The sequence below is a fragment of the Nyctereutes procyonoides genome, unplaced genomic scaffold (assembly GCF_905146905.1).
Source record: "Nyctereutes procyonoides isolate TBG_1078 unplaced genomic scaffold, NYPRO_anot_genome, whole genome shotgun sequence".
NCBI classification, from domain to species: Eukaryota; Metazoa; Chordata; class Mammalia; order Carnivora; family Canidae; genus Nyctereutes; species Nyctereutes procyonoides.
In genome coordinates, this window is record NW_026575124.1 from 902,693 (window position 1) to 918,465 (window position 15,773).

Below are 15,773 nucleotides of genomic sequence, written 5' to 3' on the forward strand. Positions count from 1 at the left end.
TCTCTTCTTAGAAGAACTTACTAAGGAAGAGGGATCTAAATGGACAGGTATTCCAAAAGGTAAACATAATGTGATTGTCTTATTACATTAGCTCAGAGCTTGAACCTTAACTTTTCCTATGAGGAACTATGGAAATTGTCCAACAATGACAAACTGCAAGGACACTAAATCCTTGTTGACCACGTATATGGTAGGAGAGAAAATCTGTAATTGGTTTCTTTTACAGGGAGTGCCAGTGAAGTACTCAAAGAATGGACAGTAACAGGCAAGAAAAAGGTAAAAATGAATTAAATTTAAAAGTATGATATTGATATGTGTATTATTTAAGAAATTTAGGCCCTGCAAAAATATTTGAAAAGATTTACCTATACCACTTCACTTTCATCTGGTTAAAAAGTCTTCTGTGCCATTGAAACACAGCTGTGTATATAGAGTACCACAGTGTCTTGCATGTGATTTAAGGCTTGAATTCATGACCTTGAGGTTGAGAGTTGCATGCTCTACCGACTGAGCCACCCAGCCACCTTCTGTTTGCTTTTCCTCAATGTTTTCTTTTGTTCCTCAGACTCAGCAATTTCCATTCTCCAGTCTTCAAGTTTACTTATTATTTTTTCTCTTATCTGCTGAAATCTTCCTTGGAATCTCTTTATGAATTTAAAAATTTCAGTTATTGTACTTTTCAGCTCCAGCATTTCTTTATTAACTTCTTTTGGATTTCCTGTCTCTTTATTGGCGTTTCCATTTTGCTCATACTTTGTTTTCTTGATTTTCTCTACATCTTCTTTTTTTTTAAGATTTTATTTATTCATGAGAGACACAGAGAGAGAGAGAGGCAGAGACAAAGGCAGCAGAGGGAGAAGCAGGCTCCATGCAGGGAGCCCGACGTGGGACTCGATCCTGGGTGTCCAGGATTAGGCCCTGGGCTGAAGGCAGTGGCGTTAAACCGCTGAGACACCCGGGCTGCCCTCTTTTATTTTTTTGAGCATCTTTAAGACAGTTATTTTACTTTCTTTTAAGTTTTTATTTAAATTCCAGTTAGTTAAAATTCAGTGTAATATTAGTTTCAGGTGTAGAGTACACTTCCATACATCACCCAATGCTCATTACAAGTGTATTCCTTGATCGCCATCACCTATTTCACCCATCCCCCCAACCCACCTCCCCTCTGGTAACCATCAGTTTGTTTTCTATAGATAACAGTAAGACAGTTGTTTTAGTCTTTAATGTATTTGCCAACAAATCTTTTTCAGCGGCTGTTTCTGTTGATTTTTTTTTCTTTAAACTTGTTTTTTGTGTGATTTTTATGCCTTGTGATTTTGAGTTGAAAACTGGATATTTAAGGAGCACCTGGGTGGCTCATTTGGTTCAGTGTCTGCCTTCAGCTCAGGTCATGATCCCAGGGTCCTGGGGTTTGGCCTCTCATCAGGCTCTCTGCTCATGGGAGTCTTCCCCTCCCCTCCTGGGTTGGCTCTCATCAGGCTCTGCTCAATGGGGAGTCTGCTTCTCCCTCTCCCTCTGTCTGCTGCTACCCCTGCCTGTGCTGTCTCTCTCTGTCAAATAAATCTTTAAAAGAAAAAAAAAATTGGACATTTGAATCTAACGATGTGTTAACTTTGGAAATCAGATTCCCCCTCTTCCTCAGCGTTTGCTTATTTTTGGTTATTGTTAGTTTTCTGGGGCACTGCTCTTTCTATTCCCCTGGAAGTCACTCAGCCAAAGAGGGGTGGGACTTGCAACAATGGAAAGAGGTACAACCATGGGAGGAGGTACAACAATGGATGCCTACCTTTTCCTCTGCACTTCTGTGGTCAAAAGCAGCAGTCAGTGATCAGAGCACAGATCCCTAGTATTTGGAGAACAGTTTTTTGTTACCCAGATCCCTATTTGGAGAACATTCTTTTTGTCTACCCAGGCTCCCATAATTTGTGCAAGCTTCCCCCAAGAACAGGTGCACAGCTGCCTGTATCCTAGGGTAACTGCTTCTATACCAGGAGCTGATGCTGACTGAAATTAACCACAGTTTACTGTCCAGGTTTTCACCATCAAATTGCAAGCCTTCAACAGACTCCAGAGTTCCAAAATAGTTAAATCAGACAGATTTTGCCAATGTAATAGTTGTCTAGAAAGACAGATGACTGGTGCTTCCTTCTCTGTCATCTTCCCAGAATCCTCTGCAGTGCATTTTTAATTTATGTCTCTTATTAGACTGAGGTTGCACGTCATAGGATATGTTTACATCCTATACCATTTTTAGCTCTTGGTTTTTGTTAGAACTCTGTATAAATTTAGTTTTTTGTGTATAAGTTGGATATATTTTTTCACATTTTAAAATTTATGTTTTGATTTTGCTTATGGTGGGTATTACCATGTGTAAATTTTTATATTTATGTGTTTGAGTTCATCCAAAGCATTTTACATAGTTACTTCAGTCAGTAGCTCAACATATATAAAAATGTCTTCAATATCCAGAAGAGCATATGAGAAATTGATAACACTGATTATCTTTGGATGGCTGGTGTTACCTCTGTGGGTTGCGGGGGGGGGGGGTCTTCTTTTTCTTTTCTCTTTTTCAAATCTTTAATAATCATTAGAACAAAAAGAAGAAAAGCAAACCAAAGCCTGCAGCAGAACCAAGTAACAGTATCCCAGATTCCAGTAAATCGGTTTCCATTCAAGAGGAACAGTCTGCACCTTCTTCAGAGAAAGGTGGTATTAATGGTTACCATGTCAACGGTGCCATCAATGATACTGAGTCTGTGGACTCTCTCAGTGAGGGTATGGAGATACTTTCAATAGATGCCAGAGAATTGGAAGATCCTGAGTCTGCCACACCAGATATGCTGGATAGAACAGGTGAGTTTATTAAAAGTTGCATTCTCTTGAAAAATACTAAACTAAATTTATTTACTCAATAAATTACATTTAGTTTTAGTCTTTTACTTTTTAGTTTTTGTTGCTTTTTATGTGAAAGAGTCACATTTTGTATAGTTGATTCTTGAACAACATGGTTTGGACTGTGTAAGTCTACTTACATGTGGATTTTTAAAAAAAATACAATACAGTAATATAAATATGTTTTTCTGTTCCTAATGACTTTCTTAATATTTCTCTGGCTGACTTTATTGTAAGAATATAGAATATAATATAAAGTATAAATATGTGTTTATCAACTTTATATGTTATTGGTAAGGCTTCTGATCAACGGTAGGATATTGTTTTGGGGGAGTCAAAGTTACATATAGATTTTCAACTGCAAGGGGATCAGTGCCCCAACTCCCACATTAGGTCAACTGTAATTATCAAAGGCCAAGAAAAATAACAATTTTTACTCTATTGTCTCGTATTTTAATTTTAGTTTAAGTAAGTCTTGTGGAAATCTAACTTAATAATCCTTTAGTAGTTAGAGATTACAGAAGATGACCTTAAGATTTTTTTTTTTTAAGATTTTTTAAAAAATGGGGATCCCTGGATGGCGCAGTGGTTTGGTGCCTGCCTTTGGCCCAGGGCGTGATCCTGGAGACCCGGGATCGAATCCCACGTCGGGCTCCCGGTGCATGGAGCCTGCTTCTCCCTCTGCCTGTGTCTCTGCCTCTCTCTCTCTCTCTCTCTCTCTGTGTGTGACTAGCATAAATAACAAATAAAAAAAATTATATATAAAAAAAGATTTTAAAAAAAATGTATGTATTCATGAGAGAGAGAGGGAGAGGGAGGCAGAAGACACAGGCAGAGGGAGAAGCAGGCTCCATGTAGGGAGCCCAACATGGGACTCAATCCTGGGTCTCCAGGATCACACCCTGGAGGGAGCGCTAAAGCACTGAGCCACCGGGGCTGCCCAAGATTTTTTTTAAAGATTTTATTTATTTATTCATGAGAGACACACAGAGAGAGGCAGAGACATAGGCAGAGGGAGAAGCAGGCTCCATGCAGGGAGCCTGATGCGGGGCTTGATCCTGGGACTCCAGGGTCACGTCCTGAGCCAAAGGAAGATGCTTAACTGCTGAGCCACCCAGATGTCCCAACCTTAAGATTTTTTTTTTAATTGCTTACTTACTAAGGAAAATGACGATGATGAGTTGATGTCAGTGATATTATTCCAAGACAACACAATGAGGAGTATATAGTAATAACTGTAATTCCATGGCTTTCAGAAATAGACTGTTGTTTTTTTATAGTCCCACATTTGTTTTCTAATGAAGATTTAAGATTAGTGTTAGTTGTAAATTCACATATCATAATGTGGTGGGCACATCATTTGCCCACGATTTTGATGAATATTGGGAATAGCTCTTCTACTTTTTTTAAAGATTGATTTATTTGGTGGGGTGCTCATGTACAGGAGGGGCACAAAGATAGCAAAAGAGAAACCTAAACAGACTTCATGCTGTGTGTGGAACCCAACACAGGGCTCAACATCGGGCTTGATCTCAAAACCCTGAGATCATGACCTGAGCCGAAACCAAGAGTCAGACACTAAACTGACTGTGCCACTCAGGCACTCTGGAAATATCTCTTTTTAAGGTTGGTGTTTTAATTACTTGTTTGTTAGTCCATTTCCCCTTGCTCTGTTGCTGCTAGCCTTATCAGTGTAATGAGAATTTAAGAATTATTCTGTATTTCTTAGAAGTTCTTTAATTGATTAGTTTGCTTACACAAAAAGAGAAAAAATATAGCACCTATACTGACCTCAGACAAACTGAAGACAGTCCATGGCTTCCATTTTTTTTCTGAGCGAGCTCTCCTCTTATTTCCTAACTCTTTGCCCTTTTCCTAAAGCTTTAAAAATTCTTCATTCCCCGGAACAGTGTAAAACTCTTTTTTCCTCAACATAACTTACAGAAGCTATCAGAAATAGTGCTGTTGACTCTCTTCACTGCTTTGTGCCCAGAGCTACCAAGATACAGGGAAGAAACTAACTTATCTAGCAATCAGTTACCATAGACTTGTCATCTTCATTCAGGATACAGTTTAGGGCTAAGCCAGACACTACTCATAGCCTCATCCAGCTGATTCTGTTCTTTGTTCTATTTTGTCAGTTGTTTTTGTTCACAACCTTTAAGAGGCACAGTTTTGCCTGAAACACTTTTCCTTTCTTATTTGTTTATACTTAAGACTGATTGATCTACCCCTAAATTTTACTCTTAAAATTCTGGATTCTTTCTTTGACAGGATCCACGCTGGAGAATGGCATCTCTGATTTTGAGCCCAAGTCTTTGACTATGCAGTCTACTCAGAATTCTCAGCAAAATAGGAATGCTGCCAAATCTCTTCCAAGGCCTACCATAGCACTGCAGTTTTCCAATCTGGGGATGGAAAATGTTCCACACTCATCCACCAACAAAAAGCTAGGTAAATCAGAAGGCTGCCTTTGAGAGGAAGAAAAAAAATCTGTTTTTGACTGGTGAGGGCACATTATCTCCTTGTTCCCACAGATAAGGTCTCAAGATAGTAGCAGGTAATACTTTTTCTGTGTTTTTTTTTTCTTTTTGTTTTTTTTTTAACGCAGTAACTACCCCTCTCTGACTCCCATGTGCACTGTTGGAGTTTGATAGTATTTTTTTTTTCATGACTAGTTTGTAATTTATTGGACTGATGTTGATTTCAGGACTTCTGTGATGTCAAGCTAACATAGGGACTAAATGTCGAGTAGTAGAGGGGATGAAGCCACCCACAAATTTGAGCAAACTTGAAAGGTAGTTGGAATTAGGGAAAAATTGAAGGGAGGACCTTGGTTCCTAACAATTCTGAAGATTTAATGATCCAAGGACCAGTTTATGGAAAAATTCAAAGTGTACAGATGCCTGTTAGGCAGGAGAAACAGGCAGATCACGACTTGAACCAAAGGCAGACTGCTAAGCCACCCAGATGCTCCCCCAGATAACTCTTCTGCTAACATTAACTTGTTTCTTTTATTTGCTTTATTGCAACATTTTTGTACCGTTTCCTTCATTTTTATCTCCTGGTTGACTTACCAGGAAAAACCACTGCTATCTCTGACATGACATTTTAAAGAAATATTTTCATTTTTTGTCATAATTTCATGCTCTCACTAATATCTGTCGGACTCTAGCTTCAAACAAGATCGTTTCCTCTTAAGTGCTCAGCATTGACTGGTGGTAGCTCTTTGCTTTTTTTTTTTTTTTAACTATAATAATCATTTAAATAATCAGTTAACAATTAAACAGTTAAAGATACTAGCCTCTCTGAGTGTCATACATCTAAGCATGGTGGTTCACTCCACTAAACAAATGAAACATAGAAATGTAAAAGATACTCGTAACATGTAGCTCTTTATTGAATTATTTATTCCACACAAGCTAAGTTTAATTAGTGAAGCTTTCCTTTTAAATCTAACATAACCCTCAGCTTGGTGTAGAAGAGCACATCAAAAATAGTCAAACAAAAATAAAAGGATGAGACTTGAAAGCTTTTAAGTGATTTGGAAAGAAATCAAAATGAGAAGGAATTGTTTTAAAAAGTTGAAAAAGTGTATCTTGGCACATTATAAACTTCTTAGATCCATGATTCGACCTATCAATTTGTATATGTAACTTTGACATTGGTGAATATAGAAAGGTCAGTAGAACTCTTGGAAACTGGTTAGAATATGTTGGGTAGGTTAAGTATATTTCATCTTTATCTACAAAATTGGCTTATTCACATATAATGCTTCACACTGTACTACAGAGAATTTTATAATGTCTGCATGGTGAATTATATTCTACTAAATCCTGTCATTTAGAGAGTTTTGAAACTTTGGTACCTATTCAAATATTTATTTTTTTAGCCTTTTTTGCTCACTGTGTTTTATTTCATTTTGTACAGTTTCTGAAGTTGCTATCTTCAAATTCATTAATCTTTTTTTTTAACAGTTTCTAATCTGCTGTTTGTCCCATCCAGTGTACTTTTTATCTCAGACACTGTCTTTTTTCATCTCTAGAGGTTCAGTTGGGGGTTTTTTAAAGTATCATCCATGTCTCTCCTTAACATGTTTATGCCTTCCTTTGCCTTCCTGAACATACAGTATCTGATTATATTAGCTGTTTTGATGTCCTTGTTTACTTGATTTTACATCTGTGATATTTCTTTTTTTTTTTTTCAATTCCAAAGGTTTATTTCCTTAAATCAGTATTACACAATGTAACGCAAATGAAGGGGTTGGGAGAATCACACAAAACTCCTTTTAAAGTACACCAAGGGTGGGGCGCTGAATCGTGGAGAACAGAATCAGCTGGCAGCACACAAGCTGGGAGGTGGGCAGCACGGCAGCCCACAGGGGCACCCACGAGGGGTGGGAAGCTGCCTGAGTTCCCTCCCATGGCACCAGCCTCCTGGTGGCCCTGGAACATCTGTGATATTTCTGAATCTGCTTCTGTTAGTTGATTTTTCTCTTCACTGTGGGTCATGTTTGTCCGCCTCTTTGTATGCCTAGTAATTTTTTCTTGGATGCCAGACATGAATTTTTCTTTATCGATTGCTAGATATTTTGTTTTATTTAAGTACTTTTTTAAAGATTTTGTTTGTTTATTTGAGTGAGAGAGAGCAGGGGTAGGGGCAGAGAGAGAGAGAGAGAAGCAGACTCCCCACTGAGCAGGGAGCCTGACCCAGGGCTCAATCCCAAGACCCTGAGATTATGACCTGAGGCAAAGGCAGATGCTTAATTGACTGAGCCACCCAGACGCCCTATTTAAGTATTCTTATGATTTCTTCTGGGACTGTTATTTGGTAACAGTTTGGGGCTTGCTTTTAAAAAGCTTTGTTAGGTGGAACTAGAGCAGCCTTTAGAGCTAATTTTGCCTCATTGCTGAGGCAGTAGCCTTCCAACTGCTCTACTGGTATCCCATTCTGGCTGGTGTGAACATAAACTATTTGTGGCCTGGGTGAAGTCGAGATTGTTCTCTCTGTTCCTTTCCAGTGGTTCTTTTTCCTGTCTCAGGTAGTTTCCTCACCCCAATGCATTCATAATGCTCTGTGATCTCTACAGTTTCCTCATCTTTGTGTAGCTCTCCTCTCCAGTATTCTGCCCTTAGAATTCTAGTCACCTGGGCCTCTCCAGTTCTCAACTCTGTCCCCTCAATTAGATTAGGATTTCTCCTCCTTGCGTTGCAGCCTGGAAACTTTCATGGCAGTAAATTGGGGCAGTCATAGGCCTCCCTTCATTTGTTTCTGTTTTCTCAGGGAAAAAGTACTGCCTACTGCCTGTTGTATAAAAACCTAGTTTCATATGTTTTGTCTTTGTGTATGTGTTATTTAAAACAGGGAGATAAATCCAACTCCTATTACTCCATCTTGGCTAGGATACTTTTTTTTTTAATCTATGAAAACATCAATTTTTTGTTGAGGAGGGTGGCCATTCAGGGAACATTCTTAGTCCACGTGACATTTGTTACTTTACATGTGTGGGTGTTCATATCTACTCTTCAAGTTATCTGTGCTCCTTTTTTTTTTAATATTAATCCTTGGGTTTTTTCCCTCAAGGCTCCAATATTGAAAAGTCTGTGAAAGACCTCCAGCGCTGCACAGTGTCTCTTGCACGGTATCGAGTTGTAGTTAAAGAAGAGATGGATGCTTCCATCAAGAAAATGAAACAAGCTTTTGCTGAGTTGCAGAGCTGGTAAGTTAAGTTGCATTGGATCACATTGGCACAAAAAGGATCACTTATGAAGATGGGCAGCCCTTCACCAGATTCTTTAATTCCTATCTCTTAATTGTTCTTTATAGTAGGGAGAAACTTAGAAGTCCTATGGTATATTTAGCTTTCTGCTTCATTCAACTCCTTTTGGTCACAGTATAGGAATCAGTGGTACAGAGAACTCATTATGTTCTAGGAATGGGTCTAAGGTTGATAGTGTTTGGAAAAGGACAAATAATTATGAGTCTTGCATCCTTACTTCAGGGTCTGTCTCTTAAACCAGGAACCTGCAACAAATGACATGATGAGTTTGAACAAAGTAATGAAGTAGGAAAGACCTGTCTTTGCTTACCTGCCTCCTGTCATCCTTCCTAATGCAACCTGCCATAATTATCTCTTTTGTGCCTTATTATTAGTTATTGATTTGTTTTAATTTTGTATTCTTTAACTGTGTTCTAAAAAATACTCACCTGGGATGCCTGGGTAGCTCAGTGGCTGAGCGTCTGCCCTTGGCTCAGGGCATGATCCTGGGGTCCGGGGATCAAGTCCCACGTTGGGCTCCTGCAGGGAGCCTGCTTCTCCCTCTGCCTGTGTCTCTGCCTCTTTCTCTGTGTTTTCATGAATAAATTTTAAAATCTTTTTAGAAATAAATAAATAAATAATACTATCTTAAAGTATATTAATATGTGTTCTGTAGGGGAAATAGGGTTTGGTAAAGAGGTTTGAAAATGCTTACTTTTGAAAAATTTTTACTCCTGGACTTCTTATCTGCTTTTTCAATGCTGATGTGCACTGTGAATCTACAAGAAGCTATACTATGCTGTTTCTCAAGTGTATTTGATTATAGAATCTTTTGGGGGAAGAAATATAGTCTTCTGTTTTTTTAGAACACTGGGTGGCTCAGCGGTTTGGCGCCTGCCTTTGGCCCAGGGCGCAATCCTGGAGTCCTGGGATCGAGTTCCGGGTTGGGCTCCCTGCATGGAGCCTGCTTCTCCATATGCCTGTGTCTCTGCCTCTCTCTCTCTCTCTCTCTCTCTCTCTCTCTCTCTGTCATGAATAAATGAATAAAATCTTAAAAAAACAAAAAGCAAGCTGTTTTAACTACTTTATATTTAAGTGTTAACTAATAGTGAAACCATAACTCCATTCCAGGGAGGTACTTGCATTTTGTAAAGGATTTTTTTGAAAATAGAAAAGCCCTGGGCACCCCCAGTGACCCAGCGGTTTTAGCGTCGCCTTCGGCCCAGGGTGTGATCCTGGAGACCCAGGATCAAGTCCCACGTCGGGCTCCCTGCACGGAGCCTGATTCTCCCTCTGCTTGTGTGTGTGTGTGTCTCTCTGTCTGTCATGAATAAATAAATAAAATTTTAGGGGATCCCTGGGTGGCTCCTGGGTTTGGTGCCTGCCTTTGGCCCAGGGGGCAATCTTGGGGTCCCGCTTCGGGCTCCCGGCATGGAGCCTGCTTCTCCCTCTGCCTGTGTCTCTGCCCCCCCCATCATGCATGGAGCCTGCTTCTCCCTCTGCCTGTGTCTCTGCCCCCCCCATCATGAATAAATAAATAAATCTATAAATAAATAAATAAATAAATATTAAAAAAAAAAGAAAGAAAAGCCCTGAGGATAAAATTCAGTAAAGTAGTAGAAAGTCAAGCAGCTAGGTTGATTTTTGGAGATTAAGACTGTCTACCCTGCTTCCTTTTTTTTTTTTTTTTTTTTTTTGGATATTTTTTTATGGAGTTCGATTTGCCAACATATAGTATAACACCCACTGCTCATCCCGTCAAGTGCCCCCCTCAGTGCCTGTCACCCAGTCACCCCATTCCCCCACCCACCTCCCCCTCCACTACCCCTTGTTCGTTTCCCAGAATTAGGAGTATCTCATGTTCTGTCTCCCTCTCTGATATTTCCCACTCATTTTCTCTCCTTTCCCCTTTAATCTCTTTCACTATTTTTTATATTCCCTGAATGAATGAAACCATATAATGTTTGTCCTTCTCCAGTTGACTTACTTCACTCAGCATAATACCCTCCAGTTCCATCCCCGTCGAAGCAAATGGTGGGTATTCCTCGTTTCTAATGGCTGAGTAATACTCCATTGTATACATAGACCACATCTTCTTTATCCATTCATCTTTCGATGGACACCGAGGCTTCTTCCACAGTTTGGCTATTGTGGACATTGCTGCTATAAACTTTGGGGTGCAGGTGTCCTGCCGTTTCACTGCATCTGTATCTTTGGGGTAAATCACCAGCAGTGCAATTGCTGGGTTGTAGGGTAGTTCTATTTTTAATTCTTTGAGGAACCTCCACACAGTTTTCCAGAGTGGCTATATCAGTTCACATTCCCACCAACAGTGCAAGAGGGGTCCCCTTTCTCCACATCTGCTTCAACATTTGTTGTTTCCTGTCTTGTTAATTTTCCCCATTCTCACTGGTGTGAGGTGGTATCTCATTGTGGATTTTTTTTTATTTGTATGTCCCTGAAGGCAAGCGATGCGGAGCATTTTCTCATGTGCTTGTTGGCTATGTGATGTCTTATTTGGTGAAATTTCTGTTCATGTTTTTTGCCCATTTCATGATTGGATTGTTTGTTTCTTTGCTGTTGAGTTTAATAAGTTCTTTATAGATCTTGGATACTAGCCCTTTATTGATATGTCATTTGCAAATATCTTCTCCCATTCTTCTACCTTGCTTCTTTTGTAAGACTTACCTAGATCTGAAATATGAGAGGAGAGGTTCATGAATAGAGAGAACTACCCCACTCCTCTTCCCAACCATCCATTATCTTGCCTGTCTGTGGTCATATTCAGCCATGTTTCTGTTCATAAACCAGATTGGTCACTTCATGCCACAAGAAACGAGATAGAGGGAGTATCAGTAGATTCAGTCCTCCTGTGGAATTGAAAAGGGGGTGAATTAATGAAGATGTAGAATAAAGCCTCCAAAAGTTGCTGACACCCACTTTTATCATTCACAAAATATGGAATGGTCCACTAAATCATCATAACCAAAGTACTTTTAAGATAGATAATTCATCTACCCATGCTTTGTCCCGAATCCTCAGTTTTCCCTTTTAGGTTTTAGAGCCAGAAACTTAATGTCGTATCTTCTGTTTTTCTTACATATGTGTTTACTTCAGCCAGATTACTTGTCTCAAGACTTAACATTCACATTTCCTTTTCCATATAACTGTTATTTTTTTCCTTCCATATAATTGTTATTGCCACTTTTCTATCCTAATATATTTTTCTGTATCTTTATACTTCTCTAAATCCAACCAGTTCTCCCAAACTTACATTAGGTTAAGCTATAACTTCTGGAAATATTTCTAGGTAATTGGTTTCTACTCCTTCTAAACCTTCCGGGAGGAAGCACCAAATCCTTTGCCCTGGGTTATTATCATATCAGATATTATTGACTCATTTGAAAAGAAAAAAGAGCTAAGAGTAGGTCATCACAACTTTGCTTTGATAAACCTCTGGTCTCCATGATTGTTTAGCTTACTGATTACTTAGTCACAGGATCTGATTCTATTCAGAACCAGCCTGAACCAGGAAACACAGTTCCGGGAGAGAGATTTGTGAGTTCCTGTTGACATGGAACCCAGCCAAAGGGAGCCTCCTTCAATAAATGACAAATGAAACGGTTTCCTGCCCGGGAACTATATATTTAGGATTGATTAGCAGACGTGGCAACCATGTCATTTTAACTTGAGGGAAGAGATTTACCTGCACTTTTCTGCTGGTGCCCTTCTCTCTGGCTGATTGGGTTTTATACTACCTTATTTCAATGCCCCTTGTGTTGCTACTTCAAGATATAATTGGCAGGTGAGCTAACTCCATTTGGCACTGAACCAGAGCTTGGAGTTAATGTCACTTAGGAAGCCATTTTTTTTGTATTGGTTATAGATAAAAGAAAAGAAAAGCGTTTTAACAAATTTGCAGCGGTAAGATTACATTACCCCTTATGGAGCACTAGGGCAATTAATACGGATAACTGCTTTCATTTGGGGGCCAAATGAAAGCTGACACAAACCTGTAGGAAGATAAAATCAGAGGCTTTCCAGTATATAAAACTTAAAATCTGTTTTGTTGATGATATCCAGTAATCATCTCTAGACCCAAGTTTACTTTTCTTGTTCATACATAAAATTTGTCTGACTTACATTGTTGGAGCTATTCATTGACTTAGGTTTTAGGCAATGGAACATGAAGCTAAAGTAGGTAAATTATTTTGGACAATTGTCACATAATGTGTTGGTGAAAATGCCAACAGGAATCTCACTCAAAAAAAAAAAAAAGGAATCCCACTCAACTTGCCTTTTTTTCTTTTTAAGATTTTATTTATTTATTCATGAGAGATACAGAGAGAGAGAGAGAGAGAAGCAGAGACACAGGCAGGGAGCCCAATGCAGGACTCGATCCGGGGACTCCAGGATCACGCCCTGGGCCGAAGGCAGGTGCTAAACCACTGAGCCACCCAGGGATCCCCTCAACTTGCCTTTTAAATAAAAACTTCTCTTTTATCAAGAGTAAGAAGAGGGATCCCTGGGTGGCGCAGCGGTTTGGCGCTTGCCTTTGGCCCAGGGCACGATCCTGGAGACCCGGGATCGAATCCCACGTCGGGCTCCCGGTGCATGGAACCTGCTTCTCCCTCTGCCTATGTCTCTGCCTCTCTCTATCTCTCTGTGACTATCATAAATAAATAAAAATTTTAAAAAAATTTAAAAAAAAGAGTAAGAAGATACTTATTAAAAGGCGAATATGGATAAGAAATTTGAAATTCTACAACACATAAAGTCAATATGTTTGTGCTTAAGATTGAAATTTTTCCTAGCTGATTCTTCATTCACCTAGAAAAGTTACTTTCTTTTGTTTGAGTTTCCCTTTTCCTCTCATGTTAAGCTACCAATAGTCTTACCTAAGGCTTTTAGATGCTTAAATTTAAAGTCCATATAAAGATAGTGAAAACTTAGGTATCATTTTATGAACCAAAACATTTTCATTAATTCCTAAAAGGCATAGAAAGAAAGGAATGGGCTAATATAATAATGTATTACCAAAAAATGTCCATACCACTCCATAGCTTTAAATTATTCTTCAGTTTTTGCATATACAGTACATTGATACTACTAGGCCTAGGCTTGCATGGTTTTCAATCTTCTTTAATTTAAAATTTTAACTCCTTAACCATCTGTGAAAATAACTAGTAACACATGAAAATTACAACTTACCAAACATATCCAGTCATATTATCTGATTTATTTATCTGGGTTTCTGTCCTGCAAAGTAGGAATTTTAAATTCAACTTTACTGTTTAAAAGGGAGTGAGTCTTAGATTAAGCAGTTTGTCTAATGACATCATAAGTTGCAGACTCAGTGTTTGAATCTCTGTATTCTGGCTCCCAGGACCCATGATTGTCATCCCATTTATCATTGATAGCCCACTTCTCACTAAAGCTTAGGAACAATGCTAGAGACTTGGTACTTGTCACATGTATTATTTCCTTCTCAGCGTTTATAAAGGCTATGTAACAGAGGAAATTTAGGGACTAAGGAATTTTGTCATTATGGAACAGGGTTAGAATGAGGAGGACCAATATTTTAACTGAGCCTATGAAAGTATTGAGCCTATATAAGCCTATGAGCCATATTAAGCCTATGAAAGACTGAGCCTATATAAGTATTTTTTTTAGTTCAAAAAATAAATCTAAAAGAAGAAATAGTCCACCCAAATGTTACTTTGTAATTGAGAAGCCCTAAATCATCCTTCATAAGTGAGAACTTACAGTGAATTTGTGATTCACATATCCTTCAGGTAGGATCCTGGTTGCAGGGAAGGTGTGAAGATTAAAGGAAAGTTACAGGGATCCCTGGGTGGCGCAGCGGTTTGGCGCTTGCCTTTGGCCCAGGGCACGATCCTGGAGACCCGGGATCGAATCCCACGTCGGGCTCCCGGTGCATGGAGCCTGCTTCTCCCTCTGCCTGTGTCTCTGCCTCTCTCTCTCTCTCTCTCTCTCTCTCTCTCTCTCTCTGTGACTATCATAAATAAATAAAAGTTAAAAAAAATTTAAAAAAAAATAAATAAAGGAAAGTTACAATGGAGAGGGGTCAATTAAAAAAGATTTCTTAAAGGATATGAATCATTATTAAGCCTTGAACATCAGATAGAATTTACACTGGCAGAAAGGATGGGACGAGAACACTGCATTTAGGAGATCTGATCTAAGCAAGGGCACAGAAGGGACCTGTAGGGACTCCACAGCTATAGCAAAGGGGACGGTGGTTGAAAGTAATAGGGGATGAAGTCGGAGACCAAGGTAAAATGGGAGCATTTGATAAAGGAATCTGAATTTTGTTTTTCTTTCCTTTTTTAAGGTTCCATTTTTCCTTATGTTTACTATATATCCCATCATTTTAACAGTAGTTTTTAAAAATAGCAATAAAAGTCATGTAACTCTACCAACTTAACACATAATTAATTTTTTATTTTCTGTGTTCCCTTGTGTCGCCCATCTACATGCATACATAATCTTAATAGTTGTAATCATAGTGTAATTTTGTAATATAATCTCTTCACTTAAAGTTACCTTTGATTCACCTCTCTATAACTGCCTACACTGTGTTAGGGTGTGTATGTGTTCATTTAAGAATTTCTAGACCGTGGATCTGGAATGTATAGTAATTGACCAAAGTTAATATGAAAGCATCTTACTAAATATATATTCTGCTGAAACTGAAGAATCAAGATGAGTACAGAAATTAGAATAATAACTGTTGCTGCCATTTATTGAGCTGTTATGGTATGTCAGAAGCTCTTATGTACATACCTCTATAATCTGTTTAACAATATCACTCGTACTATTATACTCATTTTATAGATGAGAAAAGATGGGCACAGAAAAAAATAATTTGCCCAAAGTCATACTTGGTATTAAGTGACACTTTTCTACTATACTCTGCTTCCTTTTTCTGGTTCTTACTAGGTATTTCTGTTTGCCTTTATTTTTCAGTCTTTATCTCCCTCTAGACATTGTAATTTTAGAGACAGGATTAAAAAAAAAAAACAATACTGTTTCACATGAGGATCTAGTCAGCTACTGGCTAGATGGCTTAATATTCTAACCATTTTTCCTTACCAACCAG

General features: G+C 38.7%; 1 protein-coding gene across 2 annotated transcripts in view; it reads left to right on the forward strand.

Moving 5' to 3' along the window:
• SPATS2 (spermatogenesis associated serine rich 2) overlaps positions 1-15,773 on the forward strand; it is a 148,454-nt gene that overhangs the window by 116,080 nt on the left and 16,601 nt on the right. For both annotated transcript variants that reach the window (XM_055337188.1, XM_055337187.1), the window contains 4 exons: positions 227-276; positions 2,592-2,853; positions 5,167-5,346; positions 8,476-8,611. In XM_055337188.1, the coding sequence (XP_055193163.1) occupies positions 227-276; positions 2,592-2,853; positions 5,167-5,346; positions 8,476-8,611 (628 nt within the window). The remainder of the gene's footprint in view (positions 1-226; positions 277-2,591; positions 2,854-5,166; positions 5,347-8,475; positions 8,612-15,773) is intronic.